The 16,868-nt window shown below is 40.9% G+C and overlaps 1 protein-coding gene across 2 annotated transcripts in view; it reads left to right on the top strand.

Annotated features, from left to right (window-relative positions):
- Positions 1-16,868, top strand: part of EGFLAM (EGF like, fibronectin type III and laminin G domains) — a 123,380-nt gene that overhangs the window by 97,734 nt on the left and 8,778 nt on the right. Inside the window, exons 16-20 of one of the 2 annotated variants that reach the window (XM_070935933.1) lie at positions 1,066-1,177; positions 6,070-6,186; positions 7,396-7,576; positions 11,627-11,650; positions 14,016-14,129. In XM_070935933.1, the coding sequence (XP_070792034.1) occupies positions 1,066-1,177; positions 6,070-6,186; positions 7,396-7,576; positions 11,627-11,650; positions 14,016-14,129 (548 nt within the window). The remainder of the gene's footprint in view (positions 1-1,065; positions 1,178-6,069; positions 6,187-7,395; positions 7,577-11,626; positions 11,651-14,015; positions 14,130-16,868) is intronic. The other variant, XM_070935934.1, reaches the window with a different exon arrangement.

Here is a 16,868-nt window from a genome sequence, read left to right as displayed (position 1 = left end):
AGTGACCAAGTCCTAATCATATCCTTGTTGGTGCTTGTAACATCACTTTCGTGAAGCGCAGGTAGTAGAATATTCAGAATGAATTCTAGAAAGGCCTTTTCTTGATCTGAATAGTTGGGCTTGGACAGATTGCATGTAGAGAGCACCAGGAATCAAAAAAGGAAGTTTCGCAGAGTATTATTCACCGTTGGATTAAACTTGCCATATTATGCTTCATCCCTCATTAGAACAATCTTTATGGCATTTTGCATAAGACATACATATGCCTTCTTTTAAGTCAAGGCATTAAACTGACTATTACAGAAGTGGTGCGGTGGTCTAGAGGTGGAGCTCTCGCCTCACAATCAGGAGGCTGTGAGTTTGATCCTAGGTGGCGGCAGATGTTTCTCTCTCTGGGCACAATGAGAATATATCTGCTGAACAAATCTCCGCATTGGCTTCAGGAAGGGCATCCAGGCAGTAAACACTCTGCTAGCTTTATTCAGTGCCCAGACTCTACCCCACAAGGGATTATCGGGTTGTTAAACAAAGATGATTAAACTGACTATTACAGTACTGTATTGTTTAGGCTTCTCTAAAATGGAATCCTTCAGATATGATAGTCTTTATGTCTTAGCTTGAGTCTAATACAGTGGTGGGTTGCTACTGGTTCGCCCCGGATCGGGCAAACCGGTAGCGGTGGCAGTGGGAGGCTCCGCCCACCTGCCCGGATGTCTCTGCGCATGTGCAGAAGTGGCATGCCCATGCACGCGCCCACGAGCAAACCAGTAGCGAACGAAATTAAAACCCACTACTGGTCTAATAGATTTTACTCCCACAGATCTGAAAGATATTAATTTGGGGAAATTCTTTCCTTCTTAATGATCACAGGACTCCAAGTTCTCAACAGCAGTCATTTCTACTGTATGAAATTCTCAAAACTCAAGATACCAAGACCTAAATATGTAATCAACTTATGCAAGTAATGTCTTCTACATGATTAACCTTAGAAAACTGATATCTCACTTTCATTCTGATTCCATTCATTGGATCAAACAACACTGTTTCATTTTGTATTTGTAATAGGAGCGAAGACCCCATCACTTTGAACCAGTGGCATCAGCTCAAAGTGTCGCGCACAGCCAAAAATGGCATTTTGCAGGTTGATCAGCAAACTCCAGTAGAAGGAATGGCAGAGGTAAGAAAAGATCTTATTTATATGTTCAGAAGTACAGAGATGTATTTAATTTTGAAGTTTGGATTTTTTTTTTGGATTTCAACTGTTTGCTCTGTAGGTTTTCTAAATTAATACAAAAAATAAAAGAAGCCCTTCAATAGATTTTAATGAAATACTCTGCTGCGGCTAAATAAGGCCAGTGACTTTTTTAAAATAGTTTTTTAAAAATTTCTTAATAGTAATTTTATTACAGTTTAAAATTACAGCAATAAAAACTAATACAACTGAAAAAAATAGAAGAATAAAAAGAACGACTAGAAGGCACAGAAAAGAAAAAAGGGAAAAATAGAGAAATAGAAAACAAAAGAAAAAAAAAAGAAAAAAATAAATATACAAAGAAATGACTTCCCATCTTAATCCAACAAGCATAAATAATTTTAGTAATTTATCACCTCTTAAAATAGAACAAATGATCTCTTTTTTCCATATCCCATCTCTTATATATAAATAAATCCATAAAGAATTGTCATTTCAGACCTGATATCAGCAAAAGTTCATTAAGGGATACCTGTGATACAACGTGTCTCTTTTGACCTTGATCAAATAAACCAAAACCAACTTTATATTCCTTCCTTTTACTTAGAAGCCAACGATCTAATCTTTAGGCCATTCAAACAGTGTTGTAGAACTTGATTTCTTTTCATCTTTTCTTTGTCCACTTTCACAAAATTTTCCAAAACTTTAACAAGCCTCTTTTGTAAATCCAGTATAGAAAAATCATTCAAATCATTTCCATGTTTGCTATTTGCATATCCCTTTTAATTATTAAGACATGAGCCAGTTTTTTTTGTATGTCCAGTGTAGCATCTTTTTTCATGTCATTCTTGTAGAAATTCACTTTCAAGTCAGTCCTGATCTTGTCAGGAAGAACTCGCTCCTTTACCATAACTTCATTTCAACACACTCTATAGAGGCAAACAATCTTAAAATTAACTGCTGGGTTCATTATTCAAAAAATATCCAATGTTAAAATATTTTACGTTGTAATTTTGTAATTGTAAATCAAGCTTCAATGTTCTTCACCTTTAATTGTAATATTTATTTCCTTCTAGCTCCCTCTAATTTTTATAATATTATTTTACATTTAAAAAATAATAAAAAAGCAAGCATTTTCCTATGGGAAGGATTCATTATAATTAATACTTGTTTCAAATTTCTCTGGATGCTTAGTCCTTTTGTAACTTTCTAAAATCAAAGTTTTAATCATCTTTTTGCTGTTTATAAAAAAAGAAAGTTCTTCAGTTGTAGTCTTTTGCTAAAAAGTGAATTCATCTGGAGCTAAAAAAAACCTGTCAGTTCAAAGCTTCCTAACAACTAAAAAGCCGTTAACAAGCAATTTCCAAAGTGACTAGAAAAGGAAGTATGCAAATGTAATGTTCTTTGAAAGCGCTCACCATGGTTTGAACAGTTGGTTGTTTCCTTATCTCCCAGAGTTTTACATCAACCAGAGACAGCTATAACCGTTACGCACGCTATTGTAATGCTCTCTACATGGGCTCCCCTTGAGGAGCACCCGGAGGCTCCAACTGGCGCAGAGTGCGGCCGCGCGGGTGGTAATAGGAGCGTCATGGCGCTCCCATGTGACACCTCTCCTGCGCGAGCTGCACTGGCTCCCGGTGGTCTTCCCCCTCCCAAGATTTTTATTTTTTTACAAACATATCAATGCGTGAACTTATTGATTTCTAATAATAACACACATTTATATTAAGTTACAGTCTATCATTATTCAATTATTCCACATTTTCTCTTGTTATTGCTTTTATTTTATTTTATTTTATTATATAAATACCCGTGTCCCTCCTGGTTGGTGCTGGCCTCTCGGGAGGTTACACGAGGCTGGCTCCAGGGGATTATAAATGCTTCCTTGAGTGAGGGTGTCTTCCCTGCCGCCTTGAAAGAGGCGGTGGTGAGGCCTCTCCTCAAGAAACCTTCCCTGGACCCGGCAGTGTTGGCAAATTATCGTCCAGTCTCCAACCTTCGCTTCATTGCGAAGGTTGTTGAGAGTGTGGTAGCGCGACAGCTCCCCCAGTACCTGGATGAATCGTCGTATCTGGATCCGTTCCAGTCGGGCTTCAGGCCTGGGTACAGCACGGAAACGGCATTGGTCGCGTTGGTTGATGATCTCTGGAGGGCTCGGGACAGGGGTTGTTCCTCTGTCCTGGTCCTATTAGACCTCTCAGCGGCTTTTGATACCATCGACCATGGTATCATGCTGCACCGGCTAGAGGAGTTAGGGGTGGGGGGCACCGTCCTACGGTGGTTCTCCTCCTTTCTCTCTGACCGGTCGCAGTCTGTGTTGACAGGGGGGCAGAGGTCGACCCCGAGGCCCCTTGTATGTGGGGTGCCACAAGGGTCGGTCCTCTCACCCCTTCTGTTCAACATTTATGTGAAGCCGCTGGGTGAGATCATCCGTGGTTTCGGGGTGAAGTACCACCAGTACGCTGACGATACTCAGCTGTACATCTCCACCCTGGACCACCCCAATGATGCCCTTGAAGTGATGTCCCGGTGCCTGGAGGCCGTGCGGATCTGGATGGGGAGGAACAGGCTCAGGCTCAACCCATCCAAGACCGAGTGGCTGTGGTTTCCGACATCCCGATATAGTCAGTTGGCGCCATCACTGACTATTGGGGGCGAGTCATTGCCCCCCACGGAGAGGGCTCGCAACTTGGGTGTCCTCCTGGACTCACGGCTGTCTTTAGAAGAGCATATGACGGCCGTGGCCAGGGGGACTTTTTATCAGGTCCGCCTGATTCGCCAGTTGCGTCCCTTTCTGGATCGGGACTCGTTAAATACGGTCACTCATGCTCTTGTTACTTCCCGCTTGGACTACTGCAATGCTCTCTACATGGGGCTCCCCTTGAGGAGCACCCGGAGGCTCCAGCTGGTCCAGAATGCAGCCGCGCGGGTGGTTATGGGAGCAACGTGGCGCTCCCATGTGACCCCCCTCCTGCGCGAGCTGCACTGGCTCCTGGTGGTCTTCCGGGTGCGCTTCAAGGTTTTGGTTACCACCTTTAGAGCGCTCCATGGCATCGGACCGGGGTATCTACGAGACCGCCTTCTGCTACCAATAGCCTCTCACCGACCAGTACGCTCCCATAGAGAGGGGCTCCTCAGGGTGCCGTCGGCCAAACAGTGTCGACTGGCGGCCCCCAGGGGGAGAGCCTTCTCTGTGGGGGCACCTACCATCTGGAACGAGCTCCCCCCAGAGATACGGAAGATCCCGGACCTGCGCACGTTTCGCCGTGCTCTCAAAACTTTTCTATTTCAGCAAGCTGGCCTGGCCTAACTCCCCTCTTTTAAATTCTTAAATTTTAAATTTTTGAATTCGTGATTTTATAAATTGGGTGTTTTAATCTGTGTTTCGGCCGAAATATTTAATAATTTTAAGGGATTTTTAATATTTGTATTGTCTGTATTTTATCTTGGCTGTTCACCGCCCTGAGTCCTTCGGGAGTAGGGCGGTATAGAAATTTGATTAATAATAAATAAATAAATAATATAAAAGTGTATATACTAAATATATACTAAGTGTATATACTCAATAGGGGTGCGGTGGCTCAGTGGCTAAGACACTGAGCTTGTCGATCGAAAGGTCGGCAGTTCAGTGGTTTGAATCCCTAGTGCTGCGTAACGGGGTGAACTCCCGTTACTTGTCCCAGCTTCTGCCAACCTAGCAGTTCGAAAGCACGTCAAAAATGCAAGTAGAAAAAATAGGGATCACCTTTGGTGGGAAGGTAATAGCGTTCCGTGCGCCTTTGGTATTTAGTCATGCCAGCCACATGACCACGGAGACGTCTTCAGACAGCGCTGGCTCTTCGGCTTTGAAACGGAGATGAGCACCGCCCCCTAGAATTGGGAACGACTAGCACCGTGATGGCATACCCTCTCTGCGGGCACACAAGCCGTTGCCCCAGCTTGGCTCTGCTGTGCATGCGTGCGCGCCTTCTGCCAGCTAGCTGGTTTTTGGGTCTCTACTGAGCATGTGTGGGGGCCGGGGCCCACACAGGAGATGAGCGTGCATTGTATGAGGGCAGGATGTACATGCAGGGGTCTCGCATGCATGTGTGGGGGCAGGGCACATGCTTGGGGTTGCACATGGGGGTCACGGGCGCATGCCTGGAGGGCAGGGCGCACGTGGGGTTCGCGGGCACATGTGCAGGGGCGGTCAGGCGGGGTCAGGCACACATTCCATTATGGGGGTGTGTGCACATGCGCGCTTCCAGCGCTTTGTGCCGAAAAGGTTTGTCATCACTGGACTAGCACATATATGCGAGGGAACCTTTACCTTTATGTTTGTATACTAATATTCCCCCTCTCTTATTTCTATCTCTTACCCATCTCCTCCCACTTATGACTATATGACTGTAACCTTGTTGCTGTATCCTTACGATTTATATTGGTATTGTTTCCTAATTGCTTATTTGTTTCCTATGACGTATCATTAAGTGTTGTACCTTATGATTCTTGATGAACGTATCTTTTCTTTTATGTACACTGAGAGCATATGCATCAATACAAATTCCTTGTGTGTCCAATCACACTTGGCCAATAAAAATTCTATTGTATTCTATTCTTATTCTAACTTTTAATCATATCACCCTTTATTAAAGAACTTTTTCTTTCTATCCTACCTAACTTCTAGTCATGTTACTTATCTAAAAAAAGAAAAAAGAGAGAAAAAGAAAAGCAAATTAGAACAACAACAACAAAAGAGAAATTTTCTATCTACTCTGTGTCCCATTATCATTTTGCATTACTTCAGTATCCTAGAAGCAACCACTATCACTCTACAGCTAGAGATATATTTTATTTCTCTTGCATTTATTTTCATGTTTGTTATTTATTGGCAGGGAGCTTTCACACAGATTAAATGTAACCCTGAGATCTTCATAGGTGGAGTACCAAATTATGATGATGTGAAAAAGAACTCTGGCATTGTGAAACCATTCTCTGGAAGTATTCAGAAGGTATCTGCTTTTCAAAACAATATATTCACTATTGGCTATTTACATTTCAGGGTTAACATTAGATCATCTGAGTCTGTTTGATTCTGTTATTTTTTACAGGTCTCAAGAGGTCCAATCTCATCATGAGTAAGCAGAAATCAGGCTGTACTTTGTACATAGAATTATGTAGAATTCAGAACTGGGAATATACACATATTCAGGGTGAAGAGAATGTAGGCATCTGGCCATGATTTGAGCATCTTCCAGTTTTAATTCTTTTTCGATATTGCTCAATCTGCAGCTAGAACCTCGGATAAATCCAAAATCTACTGACAAATATACAGCTGAGAAGATAGGAAGGAGGGCCATAGCTTTTTAAAAATTATTCCCCAGCCTCTGAAAACCAAATTAAATCATTTGGTTTTATTTTACACAGTCTTTCTGAAGCCAAAGGAAAGGAATTTTTTGGTACCTGCTCCAGGATTAGCACAGATTGTCAGTTTGGGGGTGAGAGTCTGCAGAAGCTTTGGTAATACCTTCTTGATGGCAGAAAAGTACCATCATAGAAGCTTATTTGCTGGAAGACCTTTTGGTCCCCCTTTTAGAAACATATTATTGCAGCCTAAAATTTCTCAATCCATCATTTCAGAGTACCAAAGCCAAACTATTGAACAATAATTTGTTCAGTATAAATGGTGTAGACGGCTGCTGTATTCCCTTTTAAATGCATCCTTCCCTAGAACTGGTGAATTAAATACGTTTTGGGTCAGGAAGATTCTGTTTTGAAATTTCTGTTGAGAAGGTTCTTTTACATCTCCAGTTTGGCTTGCAAGAACTCTTGCAAACTTCTGTCTTGGTCAAACTCTTCTACAGTTCAAGGATCAAATATCTAAATATCTAAGACTGATTCATTATTTTTATTTTTTTTAAAAAACTGGAATGAAGTCAAAGCTTTTTGATTACTTAGCCCCAAAGTGCTCATTCGTGTTACATTCTTGTCTCCATTAAGGATAAACAGTGGAATCCTTTGGAAGATTGTTTTCGGGCAGCTTATTAATGAAAGTAAACAGATGTTAGACTGACCTCTCCAAATACTCTTTTCCTTTTCTAGTTTCGATTGAATAAAAAGGCTTAACATAAAAGATTAACTTGATGGATAATACATAAAGCAATAGAGTAGAAATTTCAAGTAGAAAACTTTAAAGCTTCTTTCTTATCTCTTAAACAAAGATAGTTTTGAATGACCGGACGATAGACACGAAGCAGGATTTCACAGCTGGAGTCAACTTAGGGAACACGGTCCATCCCTGTGTGAATGCCCCCTGTGACAATGGGGGCTCCTGCGTGCCCAAGAAAGATGGGTATGAATGTGATTGCCCTTTGGGTTTTGAAGGGCAAAACTGCCAGAAAGGTAATATAGTGCTATAATCATAGCAATTCCATGTTCTGAGTATGATTTTACTTCTCAACTCTTACAGGAAAATGTCAGCCATGCTATTTTCTGCTGTTTAATCATATACAATATGCTTTGTGTTAATGAAAAACAGGGGGCCTCAGAAGAGGCACAGAAGGGTTAATAACCACTGATAGACATTAGGGTCACAAATACATTCCTGTCAAAGCGGCCACATTATGTGAGAAGTTCATTCATTTTTTAATAATAACCTTTATTGTCACTGCACAGCAAATGTACAATGAAATTGGTGGAGTTCCCTCAGTGCACCCCCCCCCGCCAACACAATACAACTAACAGTGCAAAGAGAAAATCCCTAACCCAATGAATCGTATTAACAAAACACCCAGTCCTATTGCACCAGTGTGAACATGTTACTCATTGCGCTGGCCCTGCAAGTCCATCGTACTAAGTAGTTATGATGTTATTTCTCATTCAGGAGTCTGATAGCCCACGGATAAAAACTGTTCGTCAGCCCATCTGTGAGGCTGGCTATGCTTCTATATCTCCTTCCCGATGGTAGGAGGGTAAAGAAGTGCTGACCAGGGTGTGAGTCGTCCCTGAGGATTTTCCTCAATGACTACAGACCTAATTTTAATTTACTTATTTATTTTTCAAATTTATATAGTTACCTATCTCACAAAACAAGTGATTCCGAACAGCATACAACAAAGCTGAAAACAATAATTCACAAATAGCAACAATTATTATCATTAAAAACATTAAAAATGATAAAACACAGATTAAAAAAGAAAAGAGAGCCTTGGTAGTACAGTGGTTTAAAGCACCCTGTTATTAATACAGCTGCCTGCAATTACTGCAGGTTCGAATCTTACCAGGCTCAAGGTTGACTCAGCCTTCCATCCTTTCTAAGGTAGGTTAAATGAGGACCCAGTTTGTGGGGGCAATAAGCTGACTTTGTATAAATATACAAAAGTATGAAGGCTATTGCTTAACGCATTGTAAGCCGCCCTGAGTCTCCGGAGAAGGGCGGCATATAAATCAAATTAAAAAAAAAAAGATAGGCAATGTTAATAAGAAAGGAGCCGCTTCACTAGTTCATATTTCCCTGGAGTCTCCAGGCCTTGTGGCTCAACCAGGTCTTGAAGGACCTTTGTAAAGTCAAGGATAAGGTGCCAGGCTGCCTCACGGAATGAGGATATTCCACAAGGCAGGCGCTATAGCCAAGAAGATCCACTGTCTAGGCCCCATCAAATGTAGCTCCCTAGATGATGGAACACAGAGCATGTCCTCTTCGATGGATCTAATGGGACAGGCTGATACAATTGGGGAGAGGTGGTTTCTCAAATAAGCCAATTCCATTCCATTTATGGTTTTAGAGGATCAAAGCCAGCAGTTAATAAATCAATGCAGTCTATTGCGTCTTTATCTAACCTAAATCAGCTCCTAGATTGATTTACGGGTTGACCAAGAGCATTTATGCATTTAAAAAGGGGAAATATTTCTTGACTACCGGTATCTACCAGGGTTCACTTGAGAGACTTTATATTTCAAATAAATCTCATTGTTTTGGTTTGTACCAAGCTGAAGGCCTTCTCTGCCATCTTTCGCAATGACAGACAGAACTGGAAAAAAAATCAAATAATTTTCTGTATATTTGATTTTGCAGAGATAGATTTGATTCATTAGCTTCGGAAATTGCAGTTGATAATTCTAAAAATCATAAGAATCCAGAACCCCAAAGATCCGTGTTTTTGGTTGTTGCTGACTTTGTTTTGCACATCCCGAAATGTATCATTTTATAGGTTGGAATGCTGCCCAGAACCCGGTTTCTTTTCTGAATTTTGCACACAGACCCACAGACACACAGTGGCATGGTGTGCCAATCTTTCTCCAATTTCAGATAAGCCAAATTTGACTCATTACAAATTCCCATGGTTATATATTGTTAGTTTCCTAAACTAATACCACCTCTGAAAATCTGACGAATTTCAGAGCTCAGGTTACTTTGAAGCTTCCTGAGCGAGAATTAAAAAGTTCAGTGCTGCCAGTACATGAGAAGGAAAAACTTCTTCTTGTCTTATTCAGCAGGATTCAGCTCATGCCCTTAAACAAGGGGATTTACAGCCTTGTAACTTTATCCTCCTTTGTGCTAACGGCCTCGGCTGCAAAATGCGGCTTCTAATCCTTTGCTGCTCTTTGGATCTCTTGTAATTTGACAGCTAGAAGAAATCCTTTCTTAGTCACACCTCAGAGACCACCAAAGAATTATTTACAAAAGTAAAGGGGAAAAGGAAGTCTGTCCCTTTGGACTCGGGTGAACTGATAGACTTCTTTTTCAAACTGGAGGCCTTGTTAAGTGAGTCCAGTTTTTCCAACAACTAAAATGCAATGTGGGCGTGCTCCAGTAGGTGGCAGCATATTTCTTCGTACTGTAATTATTTGTTCAGCTCTGGAGAAGACTTTTAAAACATTAGAGTTCTCAATGGGACAGTCAGAATGAATGCCCTCAACTATATATTGCAGGTCTACTGGGGATATATACTGTAATTTCTAAACAAATATTCTCAGAAATGTTTTGTACAAGACATATTCCTGTAATGCAGGAATAGGCAAATGTTCATGGACACCAGCTGTTCTTGCAGCTAATGTGCATCATCTCTCAACCTCAGCTTTTAAGATGTATGGATTTCAACTCCCAGAATTTCCCCAGCCAGCCGTGGAAGTTGAAAGTCCACACATCTTAAAGTTGCGGAGGTTGAGAAACACTTTCTCTAGATGCTTGCTTGGTTTCTCAAACTTGAATGTTTCCCTGGTTTTTAAATGTGCTTCTAATTTTGTAAAGGAAAAGTGGCAAAGATGTAGAACAGAGTCCCAGTCTGCGAGATCATGTTTATGTGTAATCATAACTCTGAGGTGCCTACCTAGACTTTTCTATACTCCAGAATCATATAGAATTAGATTTTTTTATTTCCCTACCAATCAATCAATCAATCAATCAATCAATCAATCAATTGAATGTCTGATTGTTGCATGGTGCTCTATTTGAAAGCAAATCCTCCTATCCAGAAAAAATAGAGGGAGGGAGAGAAAGAAAATAAATATGCTGATGGATGTAATTCCAAGGAGTTGCAGGAAGAAACCCTTAATTTGCCTTCTGAGTAAATCCTTGGCCATACTAGAGCCTTGGTGGCGCAGCAGAGTGCTGTTAAGTAACACCAGCTGCCTGCAATTACTGCAAGTTCAAATCTCACCAGGCTCAAGGTTGACTCAGCCTTCCATCCTTTCGAGGTAGGTAAAATGAGGACCCGGTTTGTGGGAGCAATAAGCTGACTTTGTATAAAAAGAACACCGCTTAGGGGGAGCCAAAAGCCCTACTAAGCAGGTATATACAAAAGTATGAAGGCTATTGCTTAATGCATTGTAAGCCGCCCTGAGTCTCCGGAAAAGGGCGGCATATAAATCGAAGCAACCAATCAATAAATAAATAAATAAATAAATACTTACTTTGGGTAGAGAAAATGATGTGTCTTGACTAATGGAAGTGCAAAACCCATTATCCATGTGAAACCAAAGCCAGATTTAAGATGAATTAAATCACAGTAGAAGATTTTAATCCAATAAATAATTGAGTGTTAGCTAGAGACCATTGACCTGATTTAGAGAAAGAATATTCAGGGATCTTGACTGGTCTTCTGGTATGGCATCGTTCATAGGAATGCAGGGCCACCATTCAAATTTGATCATGCTAATTGCAGCGGCAGCCATCAGATCAGGGTTTTACCTTCTTATCGATGACATCTGTTGTGCGTACAAAGCCACAACTTGCAGTCACATTCAGGAGAAGCGTAATATTTATCTGAGCTGGACTTCCTTTTTTCCCCCTTGCAAAATTCTGGGTTAGAATGTCTCTCACAGTCCGCAAATATGTGAACCAACCTTCATTAACTGTTGCATGCATAAAACTGCAATAGAATATAGAAGGGTTTTTTTACTTCTGAAAAATAACATCTGTATGTTTTTCTGCTTTATGCTGTTCCACTGAAGAATGTGGAAATTACTGCTTGAACAGTAAGTAAAATCTCTATGAAATAAATGTTCACTTTTAGCTATGATGGCTCCAAAATGATGAAAGCTTGACTTTGACACCACAATGCTTTGCCATGTTGTATCTTTTGTATTGTTGTGATGCTGTTTGTATCACAAGGCATTTTCCATTACACAGTTTCCCTTGTCCCCTGGGCCTTCCTATGATTATATGTTTGATTGTGTGTCTGTGTGCCTCTTTTGCAAACTTTGCCATATGATTAAAACCGCTTTTTATACTATCTGTGGATAGTATGATTCATAATCATTTCCTGGATTACAGGTGTAAAGCCCAGTACATTATTATTATCAGTTGGCTCATATCCAGCTACTTGTTCTCTTATTTATGACCAGTAAAAGTGTCCCACATATTAACATAACTATATGTAGACAAATGACTTCATAAAACAGGGTAAGGGGTAGTGCCATTTGTGAGTTGCCTTGCACAGCTGATTTAAAACACTAGAAAAAATTCTTCCCATAAGTGATAGTTGTAAATTTTTCCACCTCTCCAAATCTCTGACTGTCTGATTATAAAGGAGAACATAATTATCCTCCTTTACTGAAGAACAACTTGGTGTCAACCAAATTCCCAAGTATTTTATTTTATTAGTTATCTGCATCCCCAAGGGTCCCTTCAACTGGCATCTCTGCCTCTGAGTCATGTTCTTAACTAATATTTTTGTTTTTTCCACATTAATTAATAATCCTGTTACTCTCCCATAATCCCTGAGTACCTGTAATAGCTTTGGACCTGATTCTGATGGGTCCTCCAGTATGAAAACTAGATCATCCGCATATGCCTGAACTTTCACCTCCTCGTGCCTAACCCTCATTCCTCTTATTTCCATATTCCTCCTAATCTCCCTAAGGAATGGTTCTAGCGTTAGCACAAATAATAGCGGAGAAAGTGGACAACCCTGCCGTGTACCCCTGCCAATCCAAATCTTCTCTGTTTCCTCCCCATTGATTAATACTTTTGCTGTCTGTTCACAGTAGATTGCCTGCACTGCTCCCATGAACTTCTCACCGAAATCCATATATTTCATTTGGGAAATCATGAAGTCCCAGCTCACTCTGTCGAACGCCTTTTGGGCATCGACAAAAATCAAGGATAACTGTTTATCCGGACAATTTTCATAATACTCTAAAATGTTCATTACCATTCTCATATTATCACATAGCTGTCGGTTGGGCAGGAATCCATTCTGATCTGGGTACCTGCCGTCAAAATGTACAATCTCCCCAAATGGTTGTTTTGTTCCAAACTGCCCCAGTAAGCCTGGATAGGGAATTCATCAACATCTTAAACAGAGTTATTTCTAAATTTATTTGGCAAGGTAAAAAATCAAGGATTAAGTTTAGGATGATGCAGGAACCTAGACATAGAGGGGGATTTGGACTCCCAAATTGGGAGCTTTACCATCAGGCAGCCATTCTGATATGGGTGAAGGATTGGATCACCCTGAGAAGGAGGCAGCTATTGGCGGTAGAAGGTCACGGCCTTCAACACGGTTGGCATCACTTTTTATGGCCAGGACAGTCAACCCAACCGAGGTATTTTTGGAATAATTATTTACATAAGACCCTATGAGATACCTGGGAAAGACTTAGGAGAAAGTTGTATCTGAAGATACTGTGTTGGAATTCGACCCAGGAGGCCCTGGTATACCCGACGTTATATAAAGGAGAGAAGGTCTTGACCTATGAAGACATTTTGGATACTCAGGGCAGACTGAAGACACCAGAACAAGTGAAGTCGGAGGGGTGTAATATAGACTGGTGGGCCTACACCCAAATACACTCAAGGTGGAAGAAAGATCAGGAGAGTGAAGGGATATATCATGGGAAACAAGAATTGGATAAAATATTGTTAGGTAATGACAGGAAAGTTTTATTGAAATGCTATTCTTACCTATTATCATTGAATGCGGGGGAGGAAGTCATCAAAGACTCCATGATTGCCTGGGGGCGAAATATGGGTTATTCATTGAATTTTCAAAAATGGGAGGAGATTTGGCTTAAAAATTTAAAATTAACTATGGCATCTTCTTATAAAGAGAATATTTATAAGATGGTTTATAGATGGCACCTACCTCCAGCAAGATTAGCTAAAATGTTCCCCGGGACATCTTCACAGTGCTGGAAATGTGGGCATAGCAATGGAACCTACTTCTACCAATGGTGGACATGTCTGCTGGCAGCTAAATATTGGATGAAATACGATGATGGTTGCTTGAAATTACACCCTGTAGAGTGGAACTGAAACCTGAAACCTTTCTGTTGGGGGTTAAACCCGCAAATATTGGATTGACTAAATGGTATCTGATGCTGCACATAATCACTGCAGGGAGACTGGCATTCGCACAAGAATGGAAGAATGAGGACTTACCAACGGACTCAAAAATAATTTATAAAATTATGGAATGTGCAGAATCCGACAGACTTACAAAACTGATCAAGGGTAAAAGAGACTCAGATTTTTATAGTAGTTGGAACATGTGGTATGATTGGATCCAGAAATGATGGGAGAGAGATAAAGGATAATGTTGGATTATAATTATAGATGATGGTATAATTATGGTAATCAATAAGTATTGGAAATGTAAATTTGTATATAAGAATATGTAAATAATTTCTATTTTTACTTTCTGATTATTGGTGTATATATACATGGATATTTTGGTGATGTTACACCGTGATAGAAAAACTATTATACATTTGTTTTTGTTTGTTTTTTTGAATTATAATAAAAAAAATTTAAAAAAAACACTAGAAAAAATTAAAAAACCAAAATTTTATAAATCAGAAAATGACTAGATTTGGATTAGAGCATTTGGTGCCTTCCAAAAATTTTGCTCTTAAGCCCTCATCTGCTGTAGTCAATATGTTCAAAGGTTTGAAGAACTGTTGTCCAGAATATTTTGAGAGGTCCAGAATATTTAGAGAGGGCCAAATGCACAAGATTAAATGGCCTTATAACCACTGGTGTGGTTATAAGAACTATTAGTGATGGTAAACGCAGTGTAGAATCTTATGGAAATAACGGATCAAGCTTATATTGAGAACTTGAACGATTGCAATGGAAGTCCCAAAGGCGCTTTTTTCAAGAGGCAACTGGACTTTTTGGGTTTTCTTTGAAGACGTTTCACTTCTCGTCCAAGAAGCTTCTTTAGCTCTGACTGGATGGTGGGGAATGGAAGGATTTATATTCCTTGAAGACAGCGGATCATTTGTATACTTTTAGAGAGTCGTTGAGGCCACTTGGAGGTTTATCTGTGTCCTCAGGGTCACCTGAGTGGTACAAATGGGTGTGGAGGCTTCTTGGCTGCAGGATGTTTTCTGAACTGTGTCCCTTCACTGTTGGAGACAGGCACAGGCTGTTGGGGATGAGTATGTGTTGCCTGCATCTCAAACTGAAGTGCAAATGGTTCCCGTAGTCTGCAGTTTTTCTGAAAATCTGTTCACACTCCCTCACCATTCGAAGGGTATTCATCCCAAAGTGCACTGCTAAATATCTATGGAGATTTTCAGCCATCCAGGTCATTGCAATGAAAGATTTTGAAATCATATAGTTTCTACTTTTCAAGCTTCGTTTAGATCCTCCCAACTCTCATGTTTATTCTTGCAAAAGTATTCAGAATCCAAATCTTGGAATCATATGGATTCCCTGGAAGTAAAGAGGAAGAGAATGCCGCCAGGGGTATGGATATGAAAAAGTTTTATGTAATTAATCTTGATAGTGAGCAGAGTCCAACAAATCCTGGGCAATTCCCAGCTCAGCATCAGAAATTTTCCATCTCTTTCAGGTGATTGTTTAAGAGCCGAGGGCTTTTTTCATTTTTGTCATTACTGTGTACTTTCCATCCTGGTTTGGTTCTGCCAGATAAAGATCACTCATCACAATCCTAAAATTAATATTGGAGGATCAACTGCACGTGATTGAGATGACCCAGTAATGACTGGTCTGGTGCTATCTTGAAATGTTCTACACAATGTTTAAAGTGCTCTAAGCAATGTTGCTCCTTGGTAAAACTGCAGCTGTGCCTGTTGTGGTCCGCCAGCAGCCTGAGGAGCTGGCAGCGGAGTCAGACAGTGAGGAGGCTGGGGAGGAACATGGGCCAGTCCTGGAGTCTGGGGAAGGCCCGGACAAGGGCTCTGCGTCAGAGGCAGAGATGGGGCCAGGACCATCTGGGAGTGATGCACGGACTCCGGAGCCTCCAGAGTGAGACAGCAGAGGAACAGGAGGAGCCTGTTCCTAGTGCGTGCATGCGCAGAGCTGCCAGGAGGCAAGAACAGTCAAAACAAAAGGGACGACTCGGGATTAAGGCCTGGAGATGATTGGCCTTCCCATAAGGCTTAAAAGAGAAGCAAAGGCACGTGGGCCCTTTGCAGGAAAGCAACATTGCTTTCTGTTCCCAGTCGGCATCTCTGTTTGATTCTGGACTCTGTGTGGCTTTGCCAAACAGGTCTTTGGCAGAATGTCAAGGGAGATAAAGGTTGGTGATTATCCCAAAGGACTTCTCCTGAAGGACTTTTTGCAACTAACTAGGACTCAGCTGTGAATGAATGTAATTCACAGCTGTTGCAATAAAAGAGGTTTTTGGGACTACTTGTGTGTTTTAATGACTCAGGAAGCCTAGGTCACAACAGTGCCCAGAAGTTTGAAGGAAAGGTTTTGAAGAGCTTCAATGTGAAGGGCAAGAGGGAGCTCTCACTGCTACTGGGATGTACAGAGTTGAGGAAGGCTGGGGAAAGAAAGAAAAAAAAAAACAGGCTTAGCTTTGCCCTGGCCTGGGAAGAAATGAAGCACTTCTAATAGGCCTTTGTCTGAAATAGACAAATGGGAGAACTGATCATTTAAGTCATGGGTGTCAAACTTGCAATGTCACGTTGCCATCACATGATGTTTCATGATGTTTTTCCCATTTGCGGAGCTGGGATGGACATGGTCTGTGTGTGATGCATCCGGCCCACAGGTTGCCAGTTTGACACCCCTGAATTTTAAGTGGATGAAATGTTATTTTCTGTAGAATATTAGAGAAGAATTATTTATAAAAAAATAAAATAGAGGATGAGATCTGGCATTACAGGAGCAACATATATGGCGTCAAAATTATTCTTGCTTCCTTCTACAAGGAGCTTCCACTTCCACTTTTCTTAGACGCAGTAGTCTATAACATAATGTATTTGGGGTAACAAC

Source organism: Pituophis catenifer, unplaced genomic scaffold (assembly GCF_029215685.1).
Source record: "Pituophis catenifer annectens isolate HBS135680 unplaced genomic scaffold, rPitCat1.0.hap2 SCAF_2, whole genome shotgun sequence".
NCBI classification, from domain to species: domain Eukaryota; kingdom Metazoa; phylum Chordata; class Lepidosauria; order Squamata; family Colubridae; genus Pituophis; species Pituophis catenifer.
The sequence above is the reverse complement of the archived record's forward strand: the minus strand, read 5'-3'. Positions and strand labels throughout refer to the sequence as shown.